Genomic DNA, 26,385 nt, shown 5'->3' with positions numbered 1-26,385 from the left:
ACACTATATACGTCATCCGGATACGAACGATCTTGCCCACAGTTGCCCGATTGCGTTTAACCGACACTTAAACGCGCGCCACACGTTAAACGCGCACTACATGCGGTAAAGTCGGTGGACCTGCCAACGACGCCGCTAACTCGATGCTGGCAGGACGCGTTGCAAAGATATACCTCTCAAAGATGGACAATTATGCACACAGAAGCTACATTTGCCGTAAAAGCTGTTGCCAGGAGTGCCACGGTGGCGGGATCTTGGTCAAGTAGAGGCTTGGTACGTTGGACCACAGCAGCTGCCTTCCGGGAGTTGCGTACGTTGAGCAAGTGCAAACGCAGCAGAGTGCATGCAGCTCCTACCTGCATTCAGGAACGAACGAATACGGTCCAACGCGGACTCTGATGTGTGTCGACATCGTGTTTTACCCATGTTTAAACGTCGCTGGGACCTTGGCCGTGGGTACCAATCAAGATGAGCGACGGGACGACGGGCGAGCGCGAGCGGCTGCCGAGAGGCGTCAAGCGCGATAGCGACTACGCCGTCCTCAACACGGGCCAATTGATCCCGGACGTCGAGAGTCCCAAGCAAGCAATGGCAACCAAGAAGCGGCCGCCTGTCTGCGTGTGGTGCCACGAGCCCGGTGACGTCGTACCCTGCGTCAACTGCGACAGCCCGTGCGTCGCCGCGCTAAGATGCTCGATGCTGACGTGCCGAATTAGGTTTCACCGCGTGTGCGCCATGAAGCGTGACCCGAGCGCAACAGCGCTCTGCGCCAAGGTACTACGCGCCTGCCATCCTCGCCGAGGACCAATTGTGCGACCTAGTGCTTGCCCCGCGGCCCGCGCTACCGGCTGCCGAATGCCACGTCGCTCGACGACGCGGTGCGACTGCTGCGCGAAGCCACGAACATTGTCGTGCTCGTTGGCGCCGGCATCAGCGTGTCGTGTGGCATCCCCGACTTTCGCTCCGAGAATGGCATTTACACCATCATCCAAAAGATGGGTCTCAACGTACATCGTCATTCTCGCTTCCATCGACTTGGTTGCTCATGGCGCCTGGGAATCCCGTAGCTGCCCGAACCGGAAGCGCTCTTTGACATTGATTTCTTCCGCTCCGACCCGTCCCCATTCTTCCATTTTGCCATGGACTTTTTCAATGGCACGTATACACCGTCGCGCACGCACCGCTTTCTGCGCGAGCTCCATGACGCCAAGAAGCTCCTCCGCGTCTACTCTCAGAACATTGACGGGCTCGAGGCGGATGCCGGTGTCCCGAACGTCGTCGCCTGCCACGGGTCCCTCGCCACCGCGTCCTGCATGCTGTGCGGGTACTACCATTCCTATGTCCTTGTCGTCGTTACTGATGACATTGTGCTGTGCCTAGGAAGAACGCGCCGACGTCTACGCTGCGCTTGTCCGAGGTCGTAGCGGCGAATGCGATTCCGCGCTGCGACTGCGGCGGTGTCATGAAGCCCGACATTACCTTTTTTGGGCAAGCGCTTGCGCCTTCGATTCGTGAGTCACTGGCCATGGACGCACCCAAGGTATGCCATTGACCACACAGCCAGCACTGAGCTGCAACCACAACTCGTAGGTCGACCTTCTCATTGTGATTGGCACGTCCTTGCAAGTGTCGCCGGTCTCGGACATCCCCGCCTACTTGCCGCGCGACGTGCCGCAGCTGCTCATCAACATGGAGTCGGTCATTGCGCGGGGCACGGATGGCTTTGACGTGGAGCTTCTCGGCGCCTGTGACACAGTCGTCGAATATTTGCACCACGCCATGGCGACGACGAACGACGAGGCAGCGACGGTGGCGGGGTCGCCCCACCACCACGAACCCAATGTCTATTGCTTTGGTACGGATGCGTGCTACTGGAGCGACGACGAGGACGACGACGAGAAGGGGCCGCTCGTCGACGACTATTTCCAGTGGTAGAGACACAGTGGACGTCGTGTTGTCGCCTCATGCATCTGTCGTAGCGACGGTTGCGCCGAGGAAGTCGACTGCGAAGAAGCCCCGCGCTACTCGTGCACGTAGGACGCCATGCTGCATGGCACGTTTAACGCTGGTGTCTCTAGGACGTGCTTTGACTACGACCTTTGCGAAGCCTGCCACGCGTCGGACGCCGTCAAGGCGAGCCACTACGATGGCCAGCATGAGTTTGCTCTGCATTAGACGAGCCTGTAACGCGTCTGCAAAGAACAGTATACAGTGGACGGGATTGGGAAGGTTATTACACGAACGCTTCGTCGCGCAGTCGCGCCAAGATGGCACGCTCCACGAACGCAGCGAGTTCGGGGTCGTCCGGGAGATTGCAGCTCACAAAGACTTGCTTCTTCGTCTTGAGCACGAGGCGCTGTGCAATCTGCGCTTCGGCCTCGTCGCCGGGGCCGCCGAGGAGACTCGCGGCGAGCGGGAACGGGTCGTACGGAGTCTTGATGGCGGTCGAGAGCGAGCTAATCCGGTCCTGTGAGTCCAACGAGCCAAGTAGAAGCAAGCGTCGCACCCAAGCGCGGCTGCGTCGCTGGTCAACCCGATCCACACAAAGCACGCGTGCTCCAGAAGCCAGAGCTGCCACAATGCCAGGGTCAACGCGCTGTACTAGCATCACGACAGAGTGCCTACCTGCACGTTGAAGGCTTGGTCGACAAACTTGCTGCTAAAGTTGATGATCCGCGCGCCGTCCGCCGCCGCCGGGTCTTGGGCCACATGGAGCCCGTCCATCATCGTTGTCACTTGGTCCGCCATCGCACCTTGGCACCTTTGGATTTGCCGTCGTAACAATCCGCTCTGCGGTGTTCGACACTGTTAGAAACAAGTTATATTGTCATTTTTCTATTATACGCACCGGTTAAAGCCGTCAATCTGAAAAACGTAACATATACTGATGCAAGCGCCGCCCCACACCGTGTAGAGCCTGGCTATTAGCGTGGCATTCCGTTTTACTCGTTTAACCTAAAACGCGTCGCGTTGAATGTGGGATTTCGAATTTCCCACGTGGCGTGGGAAGGGCCGAAATAGCGCACACATCCGGATACCGCGACAATTCAGTTCGCGATGGTCGAGGTCTCTGCAGCAAGCGTGCGAGCGCAGTGGGGCGCCGGGCCAGCCGCGTCGTCGCCCGCAGCCGCCGCCCTCTCCAAGTCCTTCTCGTCGCTCTCATCTTGGGGGCAGAACATCATGACGAACCTCCAAGCGCCAGCGACGCCAACGGCGTCCGAGGCCAGCACCGTCGGCTCGGAGCCCGACCTCGAGGGCGGCGAGGGCAGCGACGTGTCGCCGCTCTTGACGCCACAAGCCGCGCTGCAGTCGCTCTGGGGCAACATCAAGAGCAAGAGCTCGTCGACCATGTCGCCAGCGCAAATGGAGGCCATGAAGAGCTATCCGCAGCGCTTCAAAACGTTCGTCATGCTCATCTTGCTCTCGGGCCTCTTCTTTGGCATGGCCTCGCTCTTCTTGCCGCTCCTGCTTATCCGTCCGTCCAAGTTTGCGCTGAGCTTCTCGCTTGGTAGTGTGCTTGCGCTCTCGGCGATCGCAGCGCTGCGAGGCTGGAGGAGCTACTGTCTCTCGCTCGTGCAGCCCACGCACTTGCTACTGACGACGTTGTATTTGAGCTCGCTCGTTACGACCCTCTACGCATGCCTTATCATGGGCAGCTACGTCTACGTGATTCTCAGCGCATCGCTCCAGCTCATTACGCTTGGGTACTTTCTCCTCTCGGCGTTTCCCGGTGGCGTCGCTGCGCTCAACAGTACACTTCTCTTGACGATGCATCCATCTAATGGGATATTATCCTATCGTAGCAACAGGTCGAATTGTCGTCAAGAGCGCCAAGGGCATTCTCAACGGCTGCATCAAGCTCCTTCAGTGAGGCCTCAACTATATATCTAATATACGCTTGATTCATTTTACAGCGACCACCGCGGCGCTCGAGGCGGTGGCATGTACGCAGTGGATAAACCTCTATAGTAGCTCGTCGAGCTCGGGCGGCAAGTCGTGTGGGGTCGGACCCGACTCTATACGATCGTTGTTGATCTCGTTTTCGTTGGGCATGGCGGGTCTGTCGTCCGCCGGCTCGTCCACAACGTCGCCCAAATCTTCCTTCGTCGTCGGCTCGCCGCTCTCGGGGGCTGCTGCCTCTTCACTCGGTACTGCCTCGTCTGCCATCGCCGATGCGCGGGCCAAGCACGCTTGGTTGATGGCCCGCTGGCTCTTCTTGGAGAGCTTCTTCCCGCGCACTTCGAAATCCGAGCCGCCAAACGACGAGAGGGGCTTTGCAATGAACTCGGCTTTGACAATGTTCTCCCAGCGCCCCGTGTCGGGCTTGGACATCTTGGTCTACGTGGGTAACGGTATACATACCAAGAGCATTTTACGTACTTGGCTGTTGCGACGCTTGGCCATATCGTACTCGCGCACGTCGAGCATGACCTTGAGAATGTCTTGGAGACCCGTCTCGACGTACCGCTTGGTGATCGGCGTGCTGTAGTCGCACGCAGGGCTGCTGTTGACCTCGATGAGCCATGGCTACGAGGTCGTTGGGCGAGACGCGCATATTGACCGCTTGGAGCACCTTGAACTGGTCGTCGATCATAAAGTCGTAGCCGTACAGCTCGCACGAGTTCTTGCGGTGGTGCACCGTGTCTTGCACGCACTGAAGCGACCACGACACGATCTGCTTCATGCGCGGCTGGATATGGGCGAGCCAAATGCTTTGGCCCGTCGCGGCGTCGAGGCCATACCGCTTGGTCAAGTACGCTTGCAAGTCGTCCGAGTGCCACATGTTGCTAGTCGACTCGTGAGCAAATACATACTTTTATCGGCAACGTACCCTTCGACCGTCATCGAGCCGTCTTCGGTCGAGTACGCCTTGTAAAAGTTGTCACCAAACTTTTGGATCGAGTTGTTGGTCAAATGCACATATTGGTCGCTCTACGCCGTTCGATCAGAACACAAGTGGGCGCCTTCGCCTGTACGAGGTCGTCGACTTGGTACTCTTCCGAGCTGAACCGGAGGTAGCAGTCCATGTAAAACCACACCGTGAGCGGGTTCCACGACGTGACAAAGACCCACTACCGAAGTGTGACGACCTCGACATGAACGGGAGAGACGGAACCTGGCGAATGTCAAATTTGCGGTTGCACACCAAGAGCGGATTCTCAATGTACTTTTGAACCTACTCGATCCGCTGAGACGAAGAAGACATACGCGCTTAGGTACGTACGATCCATTGACACTCCTTGTGGTTCTCGACGTCAGCGTATGCAAGCAGCTCGTGCAGTTGGTTGAAGACCCGAATGCCGCGGCCCCGCGACATTCCTATGCAACTATCGCATTTTGCTTCATACACGCGAGGAGCTAACCCGCAGGCTTGACGATCCAAACGTTCTTGCAGTCGGCGCCGTTCAAGTGAAATTGCGGGCAAAGCGATGCGAGTTCTACGCGCGCTCGTTGAAAAACCATGTCCAACGAATGAATCCTGCCGCACCATCGTAGAGGGACTGCACCACGGCGACGGTCTCGGGCGACAATACCTCCACTTGGCCCAAGAGCGCGTTGAGACGCACTTTCTCCTTGGCAAACGCCGCCTCTACATACCGCAAGGCATTCGCACCGACAGACGTGATGTCTGCGCCGTACCGAGGTACTTTTCTTGCTTCTTGACGAGCCGAGCATCCTCGCGCTGCTCGCTGGGGGTCATTTCGGTCGCGGGCGCGTTCGGGTCGAGTACAACAGCGGGCTTGACAAACTGGAACGACCCGCGGATCGCACTCGGCGACGTTGGCGAACAGCGCGTGAGCACCTCCCACTGCAGGTCCGTGACCACGGGCTCGATGCCTATGCGCCATTTGAGGTCATTATCTGGTGTAAAGATGACATGAGACCGCAGGCATCGGCATTATCCAAGACATCGTCGGGAAGGATCTCGGTGCGCTTTCGACAGACCGAGAGGAGCACGTCGAGCACGCCAAGGTTTACGGGCGCGGATGATGTTTTGTAGGCGGCGTGGAGGCGCTTGAGCATGCCTTCGGCGTGGATGTAGCGGTAGTCTTGTATGTACGCTTGCATGTCGGACGGTTCGTTGAGGTCATACGCACGCGGAAAGAACGAGTCGATGTCTTCGCTGAGAAACCATGTAATGCTACAATATGGAGTATGTGTCAATGTCGGAAACGAAGGCGGTGTCGTCCGACTTGCGAAGGTTGTGGAGCAGGCCCACTTTGGTTGTAATCGCCGTGTTTTGCATAAAATGGTTCACGAGCTAATGCATCCATACTCTGGTAAGATATGGACGGTTCGTCGAGAGGGTACCTGGTCCTCGTTGAGTTTGACGTTCTTGAGGTCATCCGACTTGAGCGCCCACTTGAGGTCGAAATATGGACTGTTGCGGTCCACGTTGTGGAACCACCCGCGGGTTTCAAGTGTCTCTTTGATGACGGGATACCACCCCGTGAGGCAAAACACCTAGGCGTCGTTCGAGTCGCTTGCGTCAACGTCGCATCCACTCACCTTGGTGTCGGGTGACACACCGTTGCGCTTCTTCCAGGATGCAAAGTCCTTGGCTTCCGGCACGAGCTGCGCCTCAGTGGGCTTGAGCTTGCTCAATCGCGACACCATCGCTACACACCCTGAGGTATCTTGCGTGCGAATACAAAGTCGTACCTTCGACGTTGACCTTGGGCTTCTCTTCGACTTCGGGCTCGGCTACGACCTGTGGTGCCGCCGCGGCTTTCTCAGCGGCCGCCAACTTGGCCGCTTCGTGTCGCTGCAGCGCTTCCTCGCGCACCTTTTGCCGCTTCTTCTCGAGGAGCTCCTTCTTTTCTTCGTCGTCAAGCTGCTTCTGCTTGCGCTCGTCCGCGAGCTTGCTCAAGTATTCGACTTGTTTCTTCTTGATCGCTTCCTGCTGCTGCAGACTAGCAGGCATGGGTCTGCTCGTGTCACTGAGCGAAGGCTACTGTACCGCCGCTCCATTTCTTCGGGTGTCAACACCTCTTTGGGTTCGTCGTCCTTGTCCTTCTTGAGCCGGACCGCGGCGACGGCACTGCCAGCGGCCGCCATCGCCACGGACGAGTTGAACTTCTCGAGCGCATCCTGCATGCGACTCGATACCTCCTATCGACATGATGCATACGAGTCATCTAAAGACCGTGTCGACCTGCGTGCCCAACGCGGCCTTGCGCGCCGCCTCCTTCTTCTTGGTCGACTTTTGGCGCTCGGCCTCTTCATCGACTTGCTCCTTTCGCTTCTTGGCTTGGAGCGCCTCCAAAACAGCCTAGAGCATAGTGTATGCAGCCCCTGGGTTGGAAGCAAGCAGAGGGCGTACTTGCTGCTTGAGCAAGAGCTTCTTCTGCGCTGCTGTCCGCGCCTTCTTCTCTTCTGGCGACTCTTCGCTACGCGTCGGCAGCATGAGCCACAGAGAGCGAAGCTTCTACGGACGTGAATGGCGCTGGCGTCTCTTCCGGTGTCTCTTCCTTAGGCGTCGGCTCGACGGCGCGCACCGCAGCGGCGCGCTGTAGAATGCTCTTGCGCAGCTTGAGCCGGAGCTTTCGCTGCCGGTCAGCCTCGGCCGCCTCGGCCTCCTTTTCCTTGCGCTTCTTCTCCTCCAGCTCTTTGATGAACGCTTGGTGCCGGTCGACCTTTCTTGGCCCATTGTTGTTGCCACCGTCACTGGGCTCGTCTGCGAGCTGCTCGTCCGCCTGGTTGTCGCTGGCCGCGAGCTGCTTGGCGGCCGCGATCGCTTCTTTGCGCCGAGGAATCTTGCTCGCAAAGCTCTTGCGCGCAGGCGAGAGGAGCCCCGCGCTCTCGCCGACGCTCTCGGAGCGCTGGAGCGGCGACGCCATGTCTTTTTACTGAAACCCCCGCGGTTTCAGTCGACGCAAATGCTGTCGCATTCGAAAGTATTGCGTCGACGCAAATATGGCCGACGACGCATTTTTTCGCTCGTCATGCGAGCCACGCACGCCTGGCATCCAGTCCTCGCCACCTCGCTCCACCGGTCGACAAGTACTGGGCAGGTCATATATCGTCGCACTACCGCAGCAGACGACGATGCGAGCGTGGTTTGTATGCGCTGTACTAGTACTAGTATTGCTTAAGTCTTAAGTCCAATTTTCAGCCAAACCCACGCGAAAAGACTCGGATTCGGGGCAGGCTTGAGCTTTGGCAATAACTCTTAATTATAGCAGAGATCGCCAGACGCCAGGACGTCGACCTCTCGTCCCAGACGCTGTCGCGTCGTGTCTAGCCCCTCGGCGTGAGGATGGGCAAGGGCGCCAAGGAAATTCTACCGACGTCGGGTTGGTTTATTTTATTCTTGGATCTTGATTTGGTCTTTGTATGGCTTGAACGCGGTTTGGACGCGACGTGTATTATTTAATTAGACTGCAAAGCAACGTCATTCATTTCGAGAAGTGCCAGCGAGTCCAATATGCAGGCGGGAGGAGTACGACGACGACAATGGCATGGAGAAGGGCTCATGCAACGACCTGCGTAGAAGTCCATGGAGCAGATGCAAGCGGAGCAGATGCGCAAGCAGTAGGTGCATGAGCTTCCTGCGCCATGCATGAACGTTCGTGGTGCGTAGGGAGAACGAAGAGATGAAGAAGCAGATTCTCACGAGCCTCATGACGCCCGCGGCCAAGGAGCGCCGTATGTACCTACGCAGCCGCAAGGTCCTGACTGAGTGGTCTTCTGGGTAGTGAACCGCATTGCTATCGTCAAGCCCGAGAAGGCGCACGCGCTGGAAGATTTGATCATCCAAATGGCGCAGCGCGGCCAGCTGCCGGGCCAAATTGACGAGCCCAAGTTCATTGAGCTCTTGAACCGCACGGGTGCTGCGGAAGAGCAGCAGCGCACCAAAGTCACGGTATGCTTCTGCTTCCGGTCGTCTCTCGTGCTCATGCTCCATCGTATAGATGAAGAGAAGGACGTATTTCTCGGACGAAGAAGACGATGACGACGACGACTTTTAAGCCCATTCGCATCCAATGGGCAAGGCTACCCGACGCGTTTGTAAATGTACACGGTTGACATGCCCCAGCTTTGCTGCATCTTGAATTTCTGGACGAGGCCGAGCACGGGGGCGTGGTCGTCGTCGAGGCAGAGTTGCTTGGTCGCAGTCATTATGACCCCGCCCTTCTTGAGGTACAAGAGCGCTTGCTTGGTGAGCAAGAGCATGAGACGCTCGTCAAAGCACGTGGCGTTGCAGAAGATGACGTCGGCGATTGGCCACTCGACCTGCGTCGCGTCCTCGTGGCCAATCACAAAGCGCGTCCGCTTCTTGAGCGCGTTGAGCGCCTTCTTCTCGTGCTGCCAGAGACCATGGATCGTCTGCGCCGTCGACGCGAGGGTGGCGAGGATCTCATACCCGACGACTGCGTCAAAGTCGTGCAGAAGGGCGGCTGCAAAGAGCGGTCGCCCCGTGCCGCAGCCCACATCGAGAAACGTGCCCCCGGGCTTGGTCAAGACGTCGTGGTTGGTCTAAGCACAGTGCATGCGAAGTGCAATGCGCGAAGAGCGTACCTTCAGCAGCTCCAACAGCGAGCGAAAGGGCTCGAAATCGATCTCACCGTACGTGAGCGTCGTTGACGGATACCCATTGGCCTCGCGTTCCGCCTGTGTCGACAGCTGACGGCCTACGCAGACTCGCGAGGCGTACCCGAGAGATGGCCTTGGCGATGGTACAGCCATGCTCGCGGTAGAGACTGGCAAAGATGGCAGCAGTATCCACGTCCACGCGCGCCGGCTCCTCGTCCGCCATGGGACTGCAGATGACAAGGCGATCATCACACGCTTCGTGCTGGCTCATGGGCAACGACGTTGGCAGTGGTGTATCTTTGATTATTCACGAGGCTGAACGTTACAAGGTATCCTCGTCGTTTTGCAAGATGGACCAGAGATCGCTGTCGAGCGGGTATAGCATCGCGTGGGGACTTGTGATAGCCTGCGAGAGCGACCGGTGCATGGGCGACAGCATGTAATAGCCGTGCCGGATCGGCGAGTAGAGCGGCACGGACGTGGTCTCAATCGTGCGCATCTCGGTCATCTTGATCGTTGCAAGGTCTTCGATGTCGATTTGCAGGCGGCGCTCGCAGTTTTCAATGCTATTTCGCCGGTTCCCGAGCGCTGGCGGCGAGCACACGAGGGGCACGACGCTCGCCTCGTCCGCGGGTGGTGTCATGTGCTGTGCCATGAGATAGTCGAGTGCTGCGTCATCGAGAACGCTGTCGTCTTCCTCGTCGTCGTCCTCGCTTTCCTCTTCTACGGTGGAGGCCAATGGCGGCGTCACTTGACCGGTCGCCACCAAGAAGCGGCGCTCGAGCACCGCGAGGTCGCGTCGCCTTTGCATGCGGTCGGCGTCCGACATGTTGTGGAGCGCGGCGGTATCACGAAGGTACGTTTGCTTGGACTTGGGCAAGACGCCGGCAAACTTTTTGGAAATCCGCATCGGGTCGCATTGCAGCGTCTTGGCGAGGAAGACGCGAAGCAAGATCCCGTCCGGTAGCGGCAGCACGCCATGGTCAAACTCGCGAATGAGATGGTTGGCGTACTCTTCCTCTTCTTTGGTCCAGCGCCCCGACCGCTTGTGCGGCGCTGGTGGCCCCGTCTCAATGGACAGTTTACTCACTTTGCCCTTGACAAGACCGTGGCGTGGGTCCGAGTCGCGGCGTCCGTTGGCGTCGGGGCTTGGGACGCTGCCCGATCGGTGCCGTCGCTCGCCAACGATGGGTTTCTTGGGCTATGCACAGCTCTCGCATTCGGCGACACTGAATCCTCATGCGTACCGTGACGGCGTCAAAATCGACGAGCAGTGCGTCACCGACGACGTTCCAGCGAGACTCTTTCAAAATCAAATCGTCAAAGTCGGCGTTGCTCTACGGCACGGAATTGCGTCGCAAGAGATTGGAGATCAAGTACCATGGCACTCGATTGCTGATCTTTCTCGAGCTTCTTAAAGAACTTTTGTGCATGCGTGCGAATCTGCATGAGCGTTCGCGTCGGTATCTACGTCATCTTGTGTGCCATGACCGCGCAGATGCGGCGCACGCACCAAGCCAGCGACCTTCTTCCAGTCTTTGCCGTACTGGTTGAGTCCTTGGACAAACGCATCTTGCTCGTCCTTGGTCCATCGCCCTGCAACGATTGCAGTGTAAACAGAGAGGCATGGAAAAATGACCTGTGGTCGTATCGCTGCTGACGCTGTCGCGAAGCGAAAGTTCGTCCGCGACGAGCTCCGTCTCCGACTTGGCACGGAAGCGGCGGCTCAAGCGCGGGGAGCACGGCCGGGGCGACACGGGGAGCGCCGTCTGATCCAAATGCAGATCGTGGATCACGTGTGTACTGAACTCCTCCTTGAAGACACTCGCGAGGGCGCCATAGCGTGTCGGCGACGTGGACGGCATGGACGAAAACCACGTCGGCCTATTTTCGGCGTCTCATGCTGGCCACGGTTTTGCCGCCCTTGATGGATTTGTGGCCTTAGAGCTCAAGACACCAAGGGCAGTTTCGTTGCGTCGGTTCCAATATCAGAGCAGAAGACATGTCCAATGTGATGGGGAATATCATTCGAGATCTTATCCCCGAAGCAGCAGCAACACGCAGACATCGAGGACATTCGCGCTACTAGTACTAGTATCGAACTAGCGCGTACTTTCACACATGCCAATCCATATATTCTACTTCTCGTCATCGTCATCTCCATCACCCCATGCTCAGAGCTTTGCTCTCGTGTTCGCTTCTTGCATTGCACACCTTACTTAGGTGCGGTAGACAGACTGTCTCGTTTGAGAGGGGCCATGCCCGCCGCATCTACACAAGTCGCTTCTTCTGGTCCTACTCGGTATGTAGTGTCGTAAAGCACTAGTGTGTCTGTTCTCTAAAGTCTACGTTGTGAGCATTCCTAGCGGCGTCGCTACACTTCTTGGCGCCAAATTGCACCACGTGGCGTTGACTTCTTGAATTTTCTATCCGGATCCCCGACGCGGGCGTTTCATCGTGTACTTGGGCTGTGTATGTGTGTCCGGATAAAGGTAAGTGTCTATGTGGGCGAAACAAAGGCAAAGTGGGTTTATTAAACGACTTTGCAGTTTGTATGAAATTAAAAAAGGTGGCGCGACGTCAGCAAACTGCGGCAACTTCACAAACCATATTCGAACCAATGGCTGACATCGAGCACGAAGCGCCCATCGCGGCCCCGAAGATCATCGTCCCCAAGCCGGACAAGGCGGTCTTGGATGCGGCCGTCGCGGCCCTCGAGGTCGAGAAGAAGACGAAGCTCGACCGCATGAAGGCGATCTCGCACGAGCTCGATGAGATCAAGGAAGGCCGCTCGGGCTTCTCGGAAAAGATGAAGGCCGCCAAGGTCATCTACAACGAGCTCAGCGAGAAGAAGAAGCAGCTCCACACGGAGCGCAACCAGCTCAAGATCGACTTTGAGAAGGCCAAGGGCGCCAAGGACAACTACCGCGAGTCGCAGAAGTCGCTCCAGAGCCAGCTGCCGTACAAGACGGTCAAGGAGATTGAGGACCGCATTCGCCAGCTCGAGACGGACCAGCACACCAAGTCCATGTCGCTCACGGCCGAGAAGAACCTCATCAAGGAGATTGAGAGCCTCCAGCTCGCCAAGAAGAGCGTGGCCAAGTTTGCCGCGCAGCAGGGCAAGGACGCCGACTTCAACGCGTCGATGGATGACATCCGCGCCGCCATGAAGGCCAAGTCCGCCGAGATCGAGGCTGTCACAGAAGACTTCAACAAGCAGAAGGCGGTTATGGACGCGATCCGCGCCGACAGCGACGTTGGCGGCCGCGACCTCTTCCCGACGCTCCTCGAGGAGAAGAAGGGCTTGAAGTCCCGCGTCGACGAGGTCTTTTCCGAGATCCGCGCGCTCCGTGACCAGTTCAAGAAGGACAACGACTTGTACTACGAGGGTGTCCGCGCTGCGCGTGAGGCCAAGAAGGCTGCGCGTGAGGCCGAGGATGCGGCCCGCAAGGCCGAGTACGACGCCAAGGTCGCCGAGTACGAGGCCGAGATGGCCAAGATCCACCCGTACCAGGACGAGGTGGACATGGCGCAGGCGCTCGTTGTCTTTCTCGAAAAGACGTTTGCGAAGGAACTCGCGGCCGCGGTCGCTGCCAAGCCCACCGCAACGACGGCCGCTGTCGAGCTCGATGGCATGAAGCCGCTCAAGCGTGACGACGAAGAGTTCTTCTCGGTCAAGAAGTCGACCAAGAAGGGCGGTGCCGGCAAGAAGGCCAAGAAGGAGACGAAGCTCGTCTTGCCGATTGCCCAGATCCAGTCGTTCGCCTCGCTCGGCTTGACGCCGCCGGCGCTCGTCTCGAACGTCGAAGAGTCGATCACGGCCATCAAGGCCAAGAACGAGTGGTTCAAGGTCCAGACGGTGCGCGCGGATGCGCCTGCGGTTGCCCCGTCGTCGCCCAAGAAGAAGGCCAACAAGAAGGGCAACGGTGCGTTTGACCAGGGTGCGTTCCCGTCGCTCTCGGGCGCCGCGACGTTCGAGTCGTCGGACAGCGCGTGGGGCCCTGGCATTGGCGCGCCGGTCGCCGCCGAGTTCGAGTCGGAGATCGTCGACGACGAAGCCCAGTACGCCGACGAAGAGTAAACGCTCGGCGCGATCGTTTGCACGATGTGAGTTGCGCAAACTAGTTTAGGAGCTTAGATACTTATATGTCGCATTGCCCCGTGAGTTTTAACTGCAGAAAGTCATGTGGCGTTGTCAAGTCGGTCGCTTGTCTCTTTCTGATCGACGTGGTGAAACAGCGTGTGCAATAGCGCCGACTTGTCGCTCTCGTTGCGCCGCAGCACCGACCAAAACTGCTCGACGAGCTTGGTCTTGTACAAGGCGCGCTCGTCGACGTCGAGCTGCGCCCAGCGCAGTGCGTCACTGGCGACCGCCCACGCGGCTTTGGCATGGGCGAGATCACGGCCAAGGCTCTCGAGCTTGGTGCGAAAATACGTCCGGTCGAGTGCCTCGTTGGTGCTCGTTTCGTCATCTTCGTTCAGGAGTACATGCGGGTGCTCAAAACACCCGAGCATGCGAAGGTACCAGCCGGGCGATGCCGCCGTCGTACGGTACACGCCAGGGTACAGCGTCCGCACTTGGTGCTCGAGCCGGTCGTGCCATTCGCTGAGCTCGTCGACGCGGTACGCTGCGTCCATAAAGGAGCGCGTCGCACGTACGAGCGTCTGCGTGGCCTTCTCGAGCGCCTTCTGAAGCTGCTCAATCTTGAGCCGAAACACCGCAATGTCGTTGGCGACGATATGCTCGTAGCTTGCGACTTGCCGCCGAATCGGCTCCAAGACCGACGGCGGGTCCTCGGGGCGCCCGTCGAGCTCGGGGTAAAAGATGTCAGCGTCGAGCGACGACCCATGACTGCGCATGAGGCGATGATGCAGAAACGACAGCTTGCGCTGGGTCTCAATCTCGTCGAGGCCGCGACGCGTCACCTTGTAGCGCACTGTGCGCTCAAGAAGCGACGCACCGTCGAGCGCCCCGACTCGTGCTTTGGGGTGCCGCACAAAGTAGGTACTCGCGCCTTCCATGTCCTACGTACACCAGTGTTGTGGTCATGGACTGTGCGATGGAATGCATGTACGAGGGAGAGAAGGTCGACTTGCATTTCCGCCAGCGCGACAAGCGCGATGCGGAAGAGGAGCTTGGCGCCGTCGACGAGGAAGCGGTTCCAGACGCACGCAAACGCGTCGAGCGAGACAAGGCGCGCAAAGAGCGTAGCAAACCACTAGCAGCATCGTACAAGTGGATACCCTAGCGCTGCGGACCCCGTCGTACCTGCGTTGCAAAGTACCCGGCGTGCATGCCAATCGCACGCAAGTGCAAGAAGAGCTGTGGGAGTTGGCGCTCCAGGAGCGTCTGTAGCGCATAGATATGGCGGCGCAGCCTAATGCAGAACGTTCGATGATGATACGACATGCGTACGTTTATCGCGTACCCTGGCATGGATGGAGCCCAAAGCGACTGCAAATCGTGCTGCTCGATGGCCCCGGCGACGGTCCAAAACACGACTGCTTCGTCGTCGCGCGTGAGGTCGCCTTCCGTGGCACGGTCATTACGCAAGACGAGCAGGAGCTTCCCCACGACATAGTTCATGCCTTGGCAGTACCCGATGGACGGAAAGCGAAGCGCGAGCGCCTTGAGGATGTTGGCCAAGTGCACATGCCCTGGGCGGACTGTCTCCGAGGTCGTCTCAAAGTACGGCTCCTGGGGAAACGTCCGCGGAATGTCCCGTCGGATCTCGCCGTCTTGACCCGTGTGCGCCAGCGTCAAGAGAACATTCGCATTGCCATGCAATAGCTCGTGCGCGTACACGCTTTTGTCTTGCGGCAACAGCGCACGCTGACGCCGTGCGTGGTATAGCCACCACGAGGCCCGAAGCGACGGGTCAATGCCACCTAGCCACTGTCGAGCTCATTGTGGTACGTGCTTCGTCTACCTTGGAGGCGATGGTATTGCCGCGGGCTGGCCAAAAGGACGCTGTAGAGCATATCGTCCGGCGACACCCACCCATGCTCCAAGAGCAGCATGAGCACGCGGGGCAGCCGCTTCGAGGCCGTCCGGCGCTCGGACGGTGGACGACCTTGGCGAGGCTCTGTGCTCGGCAGACTCTTGGGCTGCTGGGTCGCTGCGTCGTCCGCTGGTCGTCGATGACGTGGCGAGCGCGGGGTCTCGGCGACCTCCAAGGCTCGCATGCGAGGATCGGAATTGCAACTGAAAAAGACACGACCGCTTCGAAAAAGAACGCCGCGCCAAGTAAAAGAACGATTAAAAGAACCGGACGCGTCCGTATACCGGTACCACAGACTTGGCATAATCGTAATCGTGCCATGCGACTGGAGGTCAAGCTGCAGGGCGACCGCGTCCGCCTCGTCCCGTACTCGGCCTGGCATGTGGTCAAGTACCACGAGTGGATGAAGGATCCGTGGCTGCTAGAGATGACCGCGTCCGAGCCGCTGTCGCTGCCGGAAGAGCAAGAGATGCAGGTGACGTGGCGCGAGGACCCGACGAAGGCGACCTTTATCGTCCACGACCATGGCAATGACGACGTCCGCGACGAAGACGAAGCCTCGATGGCAGGCGACGTCAACCTCTTCTTCAACGACGATGAAGATCCGGCCAACTGCGAGATTGACATCATGATCGCCGAAGCCTCCAAGCGCGGGCTCGGTCTTGGGAAGGAAGCCGTGCTCTTGATGATGGCGTACGCCGTCGAGAAGATGAACGTTCATCGTTTCTACTCCAAGATCAACGAGACGAACGAAGCGTCCTTGGGCCTCTTCCGCAAGTACGTATTTGGCCCATGACCATGCAACCTAGTCTCACGATGGACGCTGTAGGCTCGGCTACAACGAGTGCAACTACGTCAAGGCCTTTCACGAGTATGAGTTTGAGTTTCACGTGCAAGACGAGCAGCGCGTGATGCTTGCTGATATCCTATGTCGCACAAGTCTGTTGCCAATGGCCAAGAAGGACTACTAATCTAAATGCAGGCTTCTCATCTCCCGGCGTCCAAGCTGTTGAAGCACCGACACCACCGCAGCCGACCCTTGGAACAGTGTATGATGGAACAGCAGTGAGAGATACAGAGTCTTGCTCGATCACTGTTGCTCGTCGCCACACGGGGCTCCGTGACGTATGCGTCCTTGCCGATTCCTGGGCAAAATTCCTATATGTGGCACATTCATGCCGAATTGTGAAACCGGATGCCGATTTCAAGGCAGCTGTAACCGGACGAAACGAGCGCAAGCAGTCGCATTGCAACGGTCGGTGCGATGGCCAAGAAGGACGAGGTAGACGCTTCATGCTCCTCGAGCGCTCATGACCATCATGCGCAGGAGAAGACCGATGTTGATGTCGACGAAGAGGCCAAGGAAGAGCTGGCCAAAGCCGAAGCGATCGACGACGACGACGACGATGAGAGCGAGACGATGGAGGAAGACACGGTACCTCCGCCGCAGCTTCCTTCTGCCCTATGAACATGGTCGTAGGGTCTCACGGAGAACCAAAACCGTCTCTTGTACATGATCTCGCTCTACAGCAAGCCGGCAGTTCTCGCGACGGACAAGGAAGAGTGGATCCGCAAGCCCGCGCTTCTCGTGCTGTTGTACGAAGCCATTGTCTCCAAGGCGCTCGACTACGACTACGCGCCAGCGTCCGAGCTCGTCGAGAGCAAGCGCAAGTACTTCAACATCTCCCAAGAAGGTCCATCGCACCATCCTTCCTATGCATATGACATGATCATCATGCTGCATCCCTCCATGTAGGCAAGTCGGACATTGATTTTCTGCGCGAAGAAGAGCTCTTGAATGGTCTCAAGCTCTCGTCCAAGACGTACCAGCCCGTGACGTGCTACCAAATCTCGGAAAAAGGCCTCGAGCTCATCGCCAAGCTCGGCCGCGCAGACAAATCGCCCGTCCACGAGATGGCATATGCCCCCGGCACTCGCAACCTCCTGCGCGTCGAGTGGGACGGGGACGAGTACTGGCTCAACGACGACGTCAGCGGATACCGACGCGTCTCGTCGGTGACGGAAACCGAGGACGTCTCGTACGTCTCCTCGGCGTATGTGCCCCAGTGCTTGCGCCGCGGCGGCCGCCCCACGCTCAGTAACGCCCATCGCGCGCACGAGTGTGGCTTGAGCGACTCGAGCATTCGCGACCAACTGGACGAGATCATCACGTTAAACTCGGTTTCGCTCATTGTCGCAGAGTTTATCCCATTTGGCGCCAACCAAGTCGTGCAGCTCAACTGCAATCTCGGGTCGACCGAGCGCGTTCAGGTACAAATCATGCTCTCACTACACATAGTTACACGAAACAATCGGTGCACAGGGGGGCTTCTTTACCGCCGTCGTCGACACCGAGTCGACCGGCACGCAAATCAGCGTCGACCCGGGCTTGACGTCCGTCAATGTGCTCGACTACTCGCTGACAAACCACGTCAACTTTGAAGCCGACATTCATTTCCCCGAGCCACCGGGCATTGTACAAGTCGAGACGTTTGGGTGCTCGCTCACCGCGTCGGGCTCGTGCTTTTACGGCATGCAGGTACTTCCTTCTAATCGCTTCTCGTGCAAGTCTCTGTATGCATGGCGCTAGGTTGAAGCTATCATGGATCGCATCAAAGACAACATTTCGCTGGACCATCTCTCGCGCTTGCTCGTCGACGTGCAGCAAGATTCGTCCAAGATCGTCGACTCGGTTCTCTCGGCGTACCAGCGCAGCCTCCTCGAGCTCATCTTTATGAACGAAGCGGCGCACCGTGACAAGATCAACCTCATTATCGCGAATGAGATCACACCGCATTTGACGGCGGAAGAGTACATGGACAAGGGCGAGTACGAAAATGAGCTCAAGCAGGTAGACACGTTCGGAATTTTCCTCGCACTGTAAGAATCGGGAATAGGTCATTGGGGACACCCGCGCAGCCTATGACATTAGCGAACACGACACGCTCATCTTTGGTGCGTACGGGCTCCTCATTGCAGGTCCCAACTCGCGCCATCACGAGCCGCTTCTGTGCTCGTTCCTCGAGTACGAGAGCATGAACCTCTTTACGCAAAACTTTTTTGCGCGCATGTTTATCGTCGTCGACGACATGAAGACAGTCCGTGGAATGCTCGAAGTCGCAGACCGCGACCCGAATCGGCTCACCGAGATTCGCAACCGGCTCGCGGTTCTCTCGAAACAAGTGATTTTGCTGGAAGAAACCCTTGGCTTTTTGCGCGAGTCGCTCGACGAAGCTGAGATTCCATCCGAGCCGCCCGAGCAGGCCGGCCGGAGCTTGTACGAGCGCCTCCAACTGGGCAGTCTCTCAGCCCAGCTCAAGCGCCGCGTCAAGGACCTCGAGAAAAACATGCTTGGCGCGCGCCATGAGCTCGACGTGCTCAATGAAATGAGCGCCATTTGCAGCGAGGAGAAAATATTCAAGCAGCACGAAGCCATTCGATATCACATGCGGTCGCTGTGCGAGCTCCAGGCCATCAACGAGCGGTCCGCGACGACGCTGCAGCTCATTCAAGTGATCCTCTCGGGCACGCTTGCGTTCGATATTTTAGATCGACTCACGGGCGACTGGACGCTCCAAGGCCAAGCGTGGGCGCTCTCGTTTCTCAATCCGCTCGTGTTTCAGTCGCCCGGTCTCTGGTACATGGACCTTGATCGACTTTGGCACCTCAATGTATATATGCTTGGCTTAGGTTTGTGCTCAGTCTTCTCTTTTGGGCGGGCGTTGCCGGCCTCTTGCTTTATGCGCTCAAGGCGTTCACGTACCGGTCCCAAGGCGTCGTCTCGATCCGCATGACGCGCCAAGTGCCCATCGACATGAAGAACCTTGCGACGTTCCTTCGCACCAAAAACATCTCGGTGCGCGGCACGTGTCCAATTCCTAACCTCATCTATCGCATTAGGACGAATCGCACAACTATGACGGCAACATCCGCATTGCCAAGGTGGTGTGGAATGAAAAGTTCAAAAAGGAGTGGGGCGGATCCGTGCCTACCGTGCAGGTGCACTTTGTGGCTGCGATCAAGATCGTTGAACCGACTCGTAGCTCGAGTACGACGAGCAGAATGCGTTCATGCTCCAAATCTCAATATCGTACCGCCGCCGACAAGCCAACAAGCAACTGGCGTTCAACGCCGACGAACTGTACACACGACTCATGCAGGTAGCGCATTCGATACTTTGGTTCAAACTGCGAGCATGGACACGGTCGTGTAGGAGCTCGATACGGCCAAGATCTTTGTGCGACTCGAGAGCGAGGCCGCGCTGCCATCCGCGAAAACAGCAGCATAGATAGCCTCCATGGACTCTATTTATCGAGCTTGTAATGACGCTACCCGAGCCCGCAATGCGTGCGCCGCCACCGCACTGTAGTCTTGGCACGTCTCTACCTGCGGCTACGCAGTCGTCATTTTCAGCGCCGGGCAAGAATCAATGTTGGAGTAGTACCATGCTGCCGGGCCGAAACCGAACACTCATGATGCCTTCGAGTGATTGCAGTCGCAGCTGCATGTTCTGGACCCACGCAGCGCCCTTTGGCAAGTCGACGGTCATGGCGTGCTTGAACTCAGCGCACGACACCCCCATGAGCTGCTCGACAAACTAGCGCTCCACCCTCAACACGTGCCATCCAGACGCGATCGACAGACATACCGCGGGGGCCACCGCCACGAGAAGCGTACGCGTGCCGTCTTCAACGTAGACCTTGAGGTCGTAGCCGCTCGCGTACGCAAAGGCTGCCACTGACTTGACGAATGCTCTCAGATAAAACGTGACGGGGGAAGTCGCCGCCGCGATCTGCGCTTCAATGCTCGAGAGGTACGTGAACGGAAGGTATGGGTCGGACCGCGCCGGAACGGGCGGCGCGAGGACATGAGGCCCAACGGGAGGGCGTTGGCGGGGCGGCATGCTGGTCGACGGTCCGTAAAAGAGGTGTCGAATTGCCGGGTCCGTCGTTCGCTCTTCGTCCGAGAGATCGACGTCAATGGGCTCTGGCGACGGCGCGCGGACCGGTGGCACGACGTGCGTTCCTGGCGCAGGGATCGATGTCGCCGGAGCTCGGGTGGGTGGTGGTGCGTGGAGCGCAGGGGCAGGAGGTTGCATACGGGCAGGAGGCTGCATAGGGGCAGGTGGTTGCATGGGGGCAGAAGAGAAGTTTGCTCTCGTTGGTGCTGGCGCACGTGGGGCCGCGGCGGGCGGGCGAGAGTGGTTCGATGGCGATACCGCGGGGACGATAGCAGCGCTTGTTGGATCTGCACCTTCAAGTGGCTGCTCTCTAGTCGCAAGGCGTGAGACAAAGGGACGGAGCTGCTGTGGGGACGCACAACGTCGGGTTGAAGCTCTGCCCAAGGACGTCAATCGACCGCAGCATGAGCAGACCATGGCGCACGTCTGCGTTCTGGACGATCACCTACGCGCGAGTGATTGCATCGCTTGCGTCATTGCTCGTGTACCTTGGTGCCGGAGGGTGTTTTCGTGCTCAAGCTCCGCAATGGCGCATGTCTACCATACAAGGCAGCGTCGCATGTTGCATCAGAGTCGTCGTTCGTACTCGATGCCATAGATCATTTGGGCGCCATCGGTCAAGCACATCTTGAGAAGCCGATTGGGTGTGTCTTCAAGGCGCTGCTCCTGTCCAGCGCCAACGTTGGCCACGTCGACGACCTGTCTTTCGCATGAGCCCATATCGCCCAAAGCGTTCTTTTACCTGCAAGAAGAATCGACCCGCGAGTGAGACGCCATTGAGGGCGCAGACGTTCGGCGGCAGGCACGGCTCGCATGAGAGGCGCACGTCTGCATAGAGGAACTGGTCGACGACAAACTCGTCCTGCTCCGCCGCCGAGAGGCGTCTACGCAAGCACTGGGACCGGAAGCATGTGCGTCCTCTCTACCTGCCGCACTGTGCCATGTACGCAGAGAGGAGGCCCTCGCACTCGGCGGCCCACTCGGGTCGGACGCGCGCGATCTGCCGGCAAGCCTCCATCGGCTCGAGGTTCTAGTCGAAAATTATACGGCACCGGATTGGTCAAAATAGCAAGAGCCATATAATTGCCGGAAATGGCCGAGGTCCTTTCAAGACGGGTCTCCACCTCCACGGCGCCTTGCGTCGAGAATCCACAGACCGATACTTGCGTGCTTTGTCTAGTGTAAAGCGCGCTGCACTCAACGTCGCGACGACTTCTGTCGGCACCGACAAGAACCAGCAATCATCTGATATTTCCATGCTCGTGCCAATCATATCGCTGTACATCGGCTATTTCAGCCAATGAACGCCCGCGATGGTTGGAATCTCCATGTGAGCAAGATATTTCGCGGCAGAATGGGCTCCGACCTCACGCTTCTAGTCTCTAGTTGAAGAAGCTCGCCGAAGAGGAGATGCGACAAGGCCCTGGGCATGGAACCTTGATCCAGCACTCGACGCTCTGTGTATGTAAACGTATAGAACTCGACCCTTTGTATTTAGCAACATATTATTACACTCGTGTTGCCCGCGACGTTGTCTCGTACGTGGCGACGGGCTGTGCAAACGGAATGCGCTCGTCGTCCGCAAAGAGCATATCAGCTGCAAACTAGGCAGCTAGCATGAGGCCTTGGTAAACGCTGGATCGAATTCTTACCTCGGGGCGCTGGTAGAGCACGAGCACTTGCGGCAGCTCGATCAAGTGCAGCTTGGCCAGTCGGTACAACACACACACCGACGCGACAGCGAGCACGTAGAGAAGAAGCACTTGCGTGTACGCATTTTCATCGCACACGGCCAAGAGAATCTAGACGCGAGCCGTGACCAGCCCAGAAATCGGCATCATGGACGTACGGCAAAGATGCCATAGGCCGTCGCAAAGAGGAGCGAGAGCACGACGCCGCGAAGGTGGTAGTATCGCCGCATTTGCGCTTCCGAGGTCGCATCGCGCGGAAAGCGGCCGAGATGGCGGTCGATCTTGCGGTGGTAGTAGCCCAAGATCTTGAGGCGGTACGTTGCCATGGACAGTTCAATCTACTTGGAATGGAACCGCGAGGCCGCTGCCATTGGACACACCTCGTGCCAATAGCTCCAGCGCATGCGGAGGCCTTCGGGCCATTCGTGCGTATATCGGTACTACAGATAAGGGCATGAAAGGCAGCGGCTGGTCGATGCGACGTACAATGGCCCGCGCCACGACAAAGAGCACCATAAGCACCGTAAAGTAGAAGAGAGGCTCCTGTAGAAAGTAGTCGCACGTGAGCGCCCCAAGTACCGTCACTGCGAAAATGAGGAGCGCCCAGATGAAGACGATGAGCAGGCGGAGACGCTCGTGGCGTAGGATCATGTCGTCATCCACGAAGGGCGGGAAGCGCCGGATGATGTAGCGCTGGTGCTTCTGGTGGGCGCTGCTCATGCTGCTGTAGCGTTCCTGCCCGTCACCTCGGCTGGATAAAAGATGCGCCCGACTTCAACGCCAGGTTTGGCGAGCTACCTCTTGCACCGTATATTCTATCGAGTTTGGAGAGGATTGAGAATGCGGTACGTGCCGAATCCGAGCGATGCAACGCCGCGTCCATCTTGCGTACCGAGCAACGCTGTCGGGCACGGGAGGTTGGCAGCATGCACATATTCTTTGCTACACTAGGAAGCGCTTTGGGTAGATAAACGTGCCAACGGTGTCGTGGCTATGCAAATACTTGTATGTAGTACAGGGTACGATGGTGATTTCGGCATATGCCATGTTTAGAAATGTTGCTAAAGGCAATATCAAGTGTGAGAGGTGCAATTCCAGCCGCGACGATGAGCGCACCGCCGCCGCCGATGACGCCCGAGGACGTGGGCACGCTGCTCAACCCGCAGCAGCGCAATGCTGTCCAGGACCGTGTCAACGCGCTCTTGGGCTGGAACTCGAAGGAGATCGCGCCTATGGCCATCGCGATCCCGATGCTTCGATCGACGCGCAAGCAGATCATGGAGCTCGGCTACTTGGTCGGGTCGCAATGGACGGGCATCCGGTATCGCCACCATGCTAATAATACGTCATGGCTCACACACGTGTCCGTAGGTACCTGGCGCTCTTGGTTGCAGGGCGCTGCTACCTCATTTCGCACAACTACGAGATCCGCGAGGCCTGGCTCTTTGCGCCACTTCGCCAGCAAGATCGCCCAGCCGCCGCCGAGAACGAGACCAACCAGCACATGTGGACGGTGCTGGACGGGACGCTGGTGATGCACCAAGTACGCTCTCGCATCATCCTTCTCAATCACTCACACTGCCGTCGTAGGACAAGCTCACGTACGTGATCACGGACATTCTGGCGATGAACGGGACCGCGGTCATGACGCACAAGCTCGAGGAGCGCCTCAAGGTTCTTGCCGATTGCAATGATTCATTGAGCCTTATTTGTCTACCGCGTAGACGATCCAAAACTCGGTGATTGGGCCCTTGACCAAAATCCCGATACCGAAAGGTCATCCGCCGTCGCAGTTTGGCCTCATCTTTCCGCCCAACCGGCCGCTGGTAAAAATGACGAGCTCGATTCGGCATTTGACGCCGACACCCACCAACACGGCCGTGCAGCACGCCGGCCTCGTCTTCCTCCCGCAAGCGCTACCGTACACGCCCGGGTACGGCAAAGGACTCTTCTCCTGGACGTATCCGGTGCTCGTGACGGCCTACTTTCAGCTCGGCGTCGAGTGGCGCGGCATGTACGCTTTGTCATTTCGCGCTGTTTGTATCAAGTTGATACTAGGCCCAAGAAGCCCGTCTTCAAGCTCAACGTATGGGACAAGGGCATGTCGGTGTTTTACGACTGGATCACGTTTCCAGGAGGTATTTTGTCGTCGATTCCAATCTTTTCCCGTGGCCAACACGAAATATGACACACAATAGACTGCTACGACCACTTTTGCAACGATAAGAAGGCGTCCCAGCGCATCATCGAGTGCATGTACGACAGCGAGAATTGGACATTCATTCCGTCGGAGGACAAGAGCAGCGACACGGGCCACGCCGGCTTCCAGTCGGTCGAGCGCGGCGTCGGGTGGCGCAAAGGTGTGTCCGTGCAGCCGGTTGTAGCATTGTCCATAGCGCTATGTAGGGGGGTGGAAGCTCCTCCGCGTCCGGAAGGACGTTGGTCGGCCGTACGACCGCGCGCACTTGACGCAGTTGGAGAAATGTCTGAGCGACAACATTCGCGGCGAAGAAATCGAAGCGTTCTTCACGGCCAACGCCGCCAACCCGCTCGCGTCGCCCGAAGACGACAAGTGGAAGAAGACTCGTACGGCGCGGGAGAATCGGACATGTCATGCTGACATACTGACTAGTCGCGCCGAGCCAAGGCGTCTGCTACGACTTTCAGAACAAGGGCATTTGTCAGCGCGGCACCAAGTGCCACTTCTCCCACTGCGCGTGCCACAACGTGTGCTCGTGCACAGCGGCCTCGCACACGTACGGTACGCTTAGTCGAAACGAGTTAGTACATCGACGACTCATCGCGGCGTAGGCCAGCGCCCGGACTTTCGGCGCAACGACTTTGACGCGCCGCCCGAGGCCAACGCGGACGGCAGTGTCAAGCTTGAAGAGGCGCCGATCGCGCTCGAGAGTCTGCCAGCAGGTACGCGCGGTACCGCCACCACATGCGCTTAGAGCATGGATGACTCTAGTCGTCAAGGTCGAGCCAGAAGGCAGCGTCGACGTCCCACTGGCCGTACCGGCCGCGACGGTCAGTGCTGCGGCTGCACCCGTCGTTGCTGCCGTCGCACCGGTGCCGGTGCCGGAGAAGAAGCCGGTGGTCACCCAACCGCTCGTGCGTGGCAAGGTCAACGCGTCGAGCGTCTATGCGCCGCTGGCCAACTTTGACAAGGAAACGCTGGCGGCCAAGCGCGCGATGCTCAGTGCGACGGGCAACCGCCGCATTTGGTCGAGTCTCGGCCTCGAGGACTCGACCGGCAAGAAGGCGACCAAGAAGAAGCAAAAGGTGGGCTGGATCGTCTCGAGCGCCGGCGATGTCTCGTACGTGCGAGACAAGTAGTAGTGACCATAAGACGACGACGCATGGAAGAGTGCTGTGTGTATATTGAAGAGGACGAGAGGACGTCGTCGCGCTCTAGCCGCTCCGGAACGAGCGCGACCACTGCTCCCGCACCGTCATGAAGGCCTGGCCGATCGTAAGCTCGGTGAGGGGCACCTCGTTGTCGATACCCTACGCAATTTGGTTACGTGTGGTATACATGCATGCAGGACGTACGCGCATGAGCACGCGGTTCGTGATGGATTGTGTGTCGGTCTCAAAGATGACGCCGCCGTCGAGGACTTCATCGAACGTCAAGAGCACGAGCTCGAGGTTGTCGAGCACCGAATGCCGATCCATGTGGCCCTTGAGCATGTTGCTCACGGCTTCAAAGGCGCCGTCGAGCACATGCAGCAAAATGAGTTCGTTCTACCGCATGCCATCATTAGCGTCTGCACGATCCGCATGTCGATCGATGCGCATTACCTCGTGGGCGCCGCCGACAACAAACATCGTGCTTTCGTTCTGGCTACGGAACACGGCGACGATGTTGTCGATGAGGATGATCTCGGCCTCCATGCGCGCGTTCATGTTCTTGGTCTTGGCCCAGATCTTCTTCTCGAGCGCGGTCTGGTCCTTCAACGTCGGGTACCCGACGCGGTCGTAGTACTTGGCACAGAGGCGGTTGCCCTCGGCGTCGAGGACGAAGATGGCCTTCACGCTAGGGCTCGACTACATGCAGGAGCGCCATGAGGCCACGCTCGGTCTCCTGCTGCCACGTACCATCCGCGGTGTGTGGCGGCGAGGCAAAGGGCTGAACTGACGTGGCTACGCTCGTTTTATTGCAGTGGCCATGCACTTGAAATTTGACTCTATT

General features: G+C 58.2%; 15 protein-coding genes across 18 annotated transcripts; 7 read left to right on the top strand and 8 right to left on the bottom strand.

The window, feature by feature from the left end:
- Window positions 1–349: 349 nt before the first annotated feature.
- On the top strand, window positions 350–2,317 carry SDRG_08963 (the record flags this gene model as incomplete). Of its 2 annotated transcripts, XM_008614868.1 has the most annotated exons (8): window positions 350–671; window positions 717–774; window positions 822–1,007; window positions 1,068–1,324; window positions 1,381–1,540; window positions 1,591–1,931; window positions 1,980–2,033; window positions 2,079–2,317. In XM_008614868.1, the coding sequence occupies exons 1-8, from the start codon at window positions 469–471 to the stop codon at window positions 2,173–2,175; spliced, it is 1,356 nt and encodes a 451-aa protein (XP_008613090.1). In that variant the 5' UTR covers window positions 350–468. The 2 variants fall into 2 exon arrangements, with proteins under 2 accessions (XP_008613090.1, XP_008613091.1); XM_008614869.1 differs by lacking the exon at window positions 350–671 and having other exon boundaries at window positions 736–774; window positions 2,079–2,175.
- SDRG_08962 lies at window positions 2,016–2,809 on the bottom strand. Of its 2 annotated transcripts, XM_008614866.1 has the most exons (4): window positions 2,626–2,802; window positions 2,507–2,571; window positions 2,211–2,456; window positions 2,016–2,141 (listed from the first exon to the last, which is right to left on the bottom strand). In XM_008614866.1, the coding sequence occupies exons 1-3, from the start codon at window positions 2,746–2,748 to the stop codon at window positions 2,234–2,236; spliced, it is 411 nt and encodes a 136-aa protein (XP_008613088.1). In that variant the 5' UTR covers window positions 2,749–2,802; the 3' UTR covers window positions 2,016–2,141; window positions 2,211–2,233. The 2 variants fall into 2 exon arrangements, with proteins under 2 accessions (XP_008613088.1, XP_008613089.1); XM_008614867.1 differs by lacking the exon at window positions 2,016–2,141 and having other exon boundaries at window positions 2,150–2,456; window positions 2,626–2,809.
- Window positions 2,810–3,001: 192 nt separating this feature from the next.
- SDRG_08961 (hypothetical protein) lies at window positions 3,002–3,920 on the top strand. The gene is made up of 2 exons (XM_008614865.1): window positions 3,002–3,751; window positions 3,804–3,920. Exons 1-2 carry the CDS (start codon window positions 3,058–3,060, stop codon window positions 3,869–3,871), a joined length of 762 nt encoding a protein of 253 aa, XP_008613087.1. The 5' UTR covers window positions 3,002–3,057; the 3' UTR covers window positions 3,872–3,920.
- On the bottom strand, window positions 3,896–7,841 carry SDRG_08960 (hypothetical protein; the record flags this gene model as incomplete). Its single annotated transcript, XM_008614864.1, has 19 exons — window positions 3,896–4,338; window positions 4,381–4,527; window positions 4,574–4,787; window positions 4,832–4,932; window positions 4,977–5,072; window positions 5,117–5,176; window positions 5,225–5,319; window positions 5,364–5,438; window positions 5,489–5,590; window positions 5,641–5,838; window positions 5,886–6,142; window positions 6,195–6,262; window positions 6,313–6,465; window positions 6,511–6,620; window positions 6,664–6,914; window positions 6,962–7,113; window positions 7,157–7,273; window positions 7,325–7,391; window positions 7,438–7,841. The coding sequence occupies 19 exons, from the start codon at window positions 7,839–7,841 to the stop codon at window positions 3,964–3,966; spliced, it is 3,042 nt and encodes a 1,013-aa protein (XP_008613086.1). The 3' UTR covers window positions 3,896–3,963.
- A 587-nt stretch (window positions 7,842–8,428) lies between these two features.
- SDRG_08959 (hypothetical protein) lies at window positions 8,429–8,972 on the top strand (the record flags this gene model as incomplete). Its single annotated transcript, XM_008614863.1, has 5 exons — window positions 8,429–8,443; window positions 8,495–8,535; window positions 8,585–8,649; window positions 8,700–8,866; window positions 8,916–8,972. 5 exons carry the CDS (start codon window positions 8,429–8,431, stop codon window positions 8,970–8,972), a joined length of 345 nt encoding a protein of 114 aa, XP_008613085.1.
- On the bottom strand, window positions 8,938–9,825 carry SDRG_08958 (hypothetical protein). Its single transcript, XM_008614862.1, has 3 exons — window positions 9,659–9,825; window positions 9,523–9,615; window positions 8,938–9,480 (listed from the first exon to the last, which is right to left on the bottom strand). Exons 1-3 carry the CDS (start codon window positions 9,806–9,808, stop codon window positions 8,998–9,000), a joined length of 726 nt encoding a protein of 241 aa, XP_008613084.1. The 5' UTR covers window positions 9,809–9,825; the 3' UTR covers window positions 8,938–8,997.
- Window positions 9,826–9,859: 34 nt separating this feature from the next.
- Window positions 9,860–11,402, bottom strand: SDRG_08957 (hypothetical protein; the record flags this gene model as incomplete). Its single annotated transcript, XM_008614861.1, has 5 exons — window positions 9,860–10,738; window positions 10,785–10,874; window positions 10,918–11,004; window positions 11,051–11,133; window positions 11,177–11,402. The coding sequence occupies 5 exons, from the start codon at window positions 11,400–11,402 to the stop codon at window positions 9,860–9,862; spliced, it is 1,365 nt and encodes a 454-aa protein (XP_008613083.1).
- A 689-nt stretch (window positions 11,403–12,091) lies between these two features.
- On the top strand, window positions 12,092–13,618 carry SDRG_08956 (hypothetical protein; the record flags this gene model as incomplete). Its single annotated transcript, XM_008614860.1, has 1 exon — window positions 12,092–13,618. One exon carries the CDS (start codon window positions 12,092–12,094, stop codon window positions 13,616–13,618), a length of 1,527 nt encoding a protein of 508 aa, XP_008613082.1.
- Window positions 13,619–13,623: 5 nt separating this feature from the next.
- Window positions 13,624–15,736, bottom strand: SDRG_08955 (hypothetical protein). Its single transcript, XM_008614859.1, has 5 exons — window positions 15,468–15,736; window positions 14,967–15,426; window positions 14,807–14,915; window positions 14,613–14,756; window positions 13,624–14,562 (listed from the first exon to the last, which is right to left on the bottom strand). The coding sequence occupies exons 1-5, from the start codon at window positions 15,721–15,723 to the stop codon at window positions 13,720–13,722; spliced, it is 1,812 nt and encodes a 603-aa protein (XP_008613081.1). The 5' UTR covers window positions 15,724–15,736; the 3' UTR covers window positions 13,624–13,719.
- Window positions 15,737–15,836: 100 nt separating this feature from the next.
- On the top strand, window positions 15,837–16,537 carry SDRG_08954 (hypothetical protein). Its single transcript, XM_008614858.1, has 2 exons — window positions 15,837–16,316; window positions 16,369–16,537. Exons 1-2 carry the CDS (start codon window positions 15,859–15,861, stop codon window positions 16,508–16,510), a joined length of 600 nt encoding a protein of 199 aa, XP_008613080.1. The 5' UTR covers window positions 15,837–15,858; the 3' UTR covers window positions 16,511–16,537.
- A 266-nt stretch (window positions 16,538–16,803) lies between these two features.
- SDRG_08953 (hypothetical protein) lies at window positions 16,804–19,827 on the top strand (the record flags this gene model as incomplete). Its single annotated transcript, XM_008614857.1, has 11 exons — window positions 16,804–16,821; window positions 16,867–16,974; window positions 17,020–17,233; window positions 17,296–17,810; window positions 17,863–18,078; window positions 18,130–18,390; window positions 18,437–19,176; window positions 19,230–19,395; window positions 19,440–19,538; window positions 19,583–19,699; window positions 19,753–19,827. 11 exons carry the CDS (start codon window positions 16,804–16,806, stop codon window positions 19,825–19,827), a joined length of 2,529 nt encoding a protein of 842 aa, XP_008613079.1.
- A 20-nt stretch (window positions 19,828–19,847) lies between these two features.
- Window positions 19,848–21,517, bottom strand: SDRG_08952 (hypothetical protein; the record flags this gene model as incomplete). Its single annotated transcript, XM_008614856.1, has 8 exons — window positions 19,848–19,931; window positions 19,984–20,136; window positions 20,188–20,809; window positions 20,859–20,944; window positions 20,988–21,036; window positions 21,086–21,198; window positions 21,242–21,383; window positions 21,426–21,517. The coding sequence occupies 8 exons, from the start codon at window positions 21,515–21,517 to the stop codon at window positions 19,848–19,850; spliced, it is 1,341 nt and encodes a 446-aa protein (XP_008613078.1).
- A 438-nt stretch (window positions 21,518–21,955) lies between these two features.
- Window positions 21,956–23,175, bottom strand: SDRG_08951. 2 transcript variants are annotated; one of them, XM_008614855.1, is made up of 6 exons: window positions 23,083–23,175; window positions 22,677–23,005; window positions 22,571–22,630; window positions 22,349–22,528; window positions 22,152–22,301; window positions 21,956–22,103 (listed from the first exon to the last, which is right to left on the bottom strand). In XM_008614855.1, exons 2-6 carry the CDS (start codon window positions 22,908–22,910, stop codon window positions 22,008–22,010), a joined length of 720 nt encoding a protein of 239 aa, XP_008613077.1. In that variant the 5' UTR covers window positions 22,911–23,005; window positions 23,083–23,175; the 3' UTR covers window positions 21,956–22,007. The 2 variants fall into 2 exon arrangements, with proteins under 2 accessions (XP_008613077.1, XP_008613076.1); XM_008614854.1 differs by having other exon boundaries at window positions 22,677–23,175.
- A 121-nt stretch (window positions 23,176–23,296) lies between these two features.
- Window positions 23,297–25,529, top strand: SDRG_08950 (hypothetical protein; the record flags this gene model as incomplete). Its single annotated transcript, XM_008614853.1, has 10 exons — window positions 23,297–23,511; window positions 23,562–23,733; window positions 23,781–23,864; window positions 23,915–24,204; window positions 24,249–24,328; window positions 24,389–24,550; window positions 24,597–24,776; window positions 24,823–24,951; window positions 25,002–25,112; window positions 25,162–25,529. 10 exons carry the CDS (start codon window positions 23,297–23,299, stop codon window positions 25,527–25,529), a joined length of 1,791 nt encoding a protein of 596 aa, XP_008613075.1.
- Window positions 25,530–25,551: 22 nt separating this feature from the next.
- Window positions 25,552–26,361, bottom strand: SDRG_08949 (hypothetical protein). Its single transcript, XM_008614852.1, has 4 exons — window positions 26,292–26,361; window positions 25,995–26,240; window positions 25,746–25,937; window positions 25,552–25,700 (listed from the first exon to the last, which is right to left on the bottom strand). The coding sequence occupies exons 1-4, from the start codon at window positions 26,292–26,294 to the stop codon at window positions 25,605–25,607; spliced, it is 537 nt and encodes a 178-aa protein (XP_008613074.1). The 5' UTR covers window positions 26,295–26,361; the 3' UTR covers window positions 25,552–25,604.
- Between the last annotated feature and the right edge of the window lie 24 nt (window positions 26,362–26,385).

This window comes from Saprolegnia diclina, assembly GCF_000281045.1.
Source record: "Saprolegnia diclina VS20 unplaced genomic scaffold supercont1.28, whole genome shotgun sequence".
Classification (NCBI taxonomy): Eukaryota; Oomycota; class Saprolegniomycetes; order Saprolegniales; family Saprolegniaceae; genus Saprolegnia; species Saprolegnia diclina.
The sequence above is the reverse complement of the archived record's forward strand: the minus strand, read 5'-3'. Positions and strand labels throughout refer to the sequence as shown.

Bases quoted from the DNA above. Each gene is read 5' to 3' on its own strand.
- SDRG_08962 (XM_008614867.1), bottom strand. From the start codon at position 2,748: ATGGCGGACCAAGTGACAACGATGATGGACGGGCTCCATGTGGCCCAA. The intron at 2,572-2,625 runs GTAGGCACTCTG...GCATTGTGGCAG, and splicing joins ACCAAGCCTTCAACGTGCAG to CTCTGGCTTCTGGAGCACGC. The intron at 2,457-2,506 runs GTGCGACGCTTG...GGACCGGATTAG, and splicing joins AGCGACGCAGCCGCGCTTGG to CTCGCTCTCGACCGCCATCA.
- SDRG_08961 (XM_008614865.1), top strand. From the start codon at position 3,058: ATGGTCGAGGTCTCTGCAGCAAGCGTGCGAGCGCAGTGGGGCGCCGGG. The intron at 3,752-3,803 runs GTACACTTCTCT...ATCCTATCGTAG, and splicing joins TGGCGTCGCTGCGCTCAACA to CAACAGGTCGAATTGTCGTC.
- SDRG_08958 (XM_008614862.1), bottom strand. From the start codon at position 9,808: ATGAGCCAGCACGAAGCGTGTGATGATCGCCTTGTCATCTGCAGTCCC. The intron at 9,616-9,658 runs GTACGCCTCGCG...CTGTCGACACAG, and splicing joins TCGCCAAGGCCATCTCTCGG to GCGGAACGCGAGGCCAATGG. The intron at 9,481-9,522 runs GTACGCTCTTCG...CACTGTGCTTAG, and splicing joins CGCTGTTGGAGCTGCTGAAG to ACCAACCACGACGTCTTGAC.
- SDRG_08955 (XM_008614859.1), bottom strand. From the start codon at position 15,723: ATGCGAGCCTTGGAGGTCGCCGAGACCCCGCGCTCGCCACGTCATCGA. The intron at 14,757-14,806 runs GTACGACGGGGT...CGATGCTGCTAG, and splicing joins CCGGGTACTTTGCAACGCAG to TGGTTTGCTACGCTCTTTGC. The intron at 14,563-14,612 runs GTACATGCATTC...TGGTGTACGTAG, and splicing joins AAGTCGACCTTCTCTCCCTC to GACATGGAAGGCGCGAGTAC.
- SDRG_08954 (XM_008614858.1), top strand. From the start codon at position 15,859: ATGCGACTGGAGGTCAAGCTGCAGGGCGACCGCGTCCGCCTCGTCCCG. The intron at 16,317-16,368 runs GTACGTATTTGG...TGGACGCTGTAG, and splicing joins TCCTTGGGCCTCTTCCGCAA to GCTCGGCTACAACGAGTGCA.
- SDRG_08951 (XM_008614854.1), bottom strand. From the start codon at position 22,910: ATGAGCAGCGCCCACCAGAAGCACCAGCGCTACATCATCCGGCGCTTC. The intron at 22,302-22,348 runs GTACGTCCATGA...GCTCGCGTCTAG, and splicing joins CGGCCTATGGCATCTTTGCC to ATTCTCTTGGCCGTGTGCGA. The intron at 22,104-22,151 runs GTAAGAATTCGA...CTAGCTGCCTAG, and splicing joins TGCTCTACCAGCGCCCCGAG to TTTGCAGCTGATATGCTCTT.
- SDRG_08949 (XM_008614852.1), bottom strand. The intron at 25,938-25,994 runs GTAATGCGCATC...GGCATGCGGTAG, and splicing joins TTGTCGGCGGCGCCCACGAG to AACGAACTCATTTTGCTGCA. The intron at 25,701-25,745 runs GTACGTCCTGCA...CAAATTGCGTAG, and splicing joins CGAACCGCGTGCTCATGCGC to GGTATCGACAACGAGGTGCC.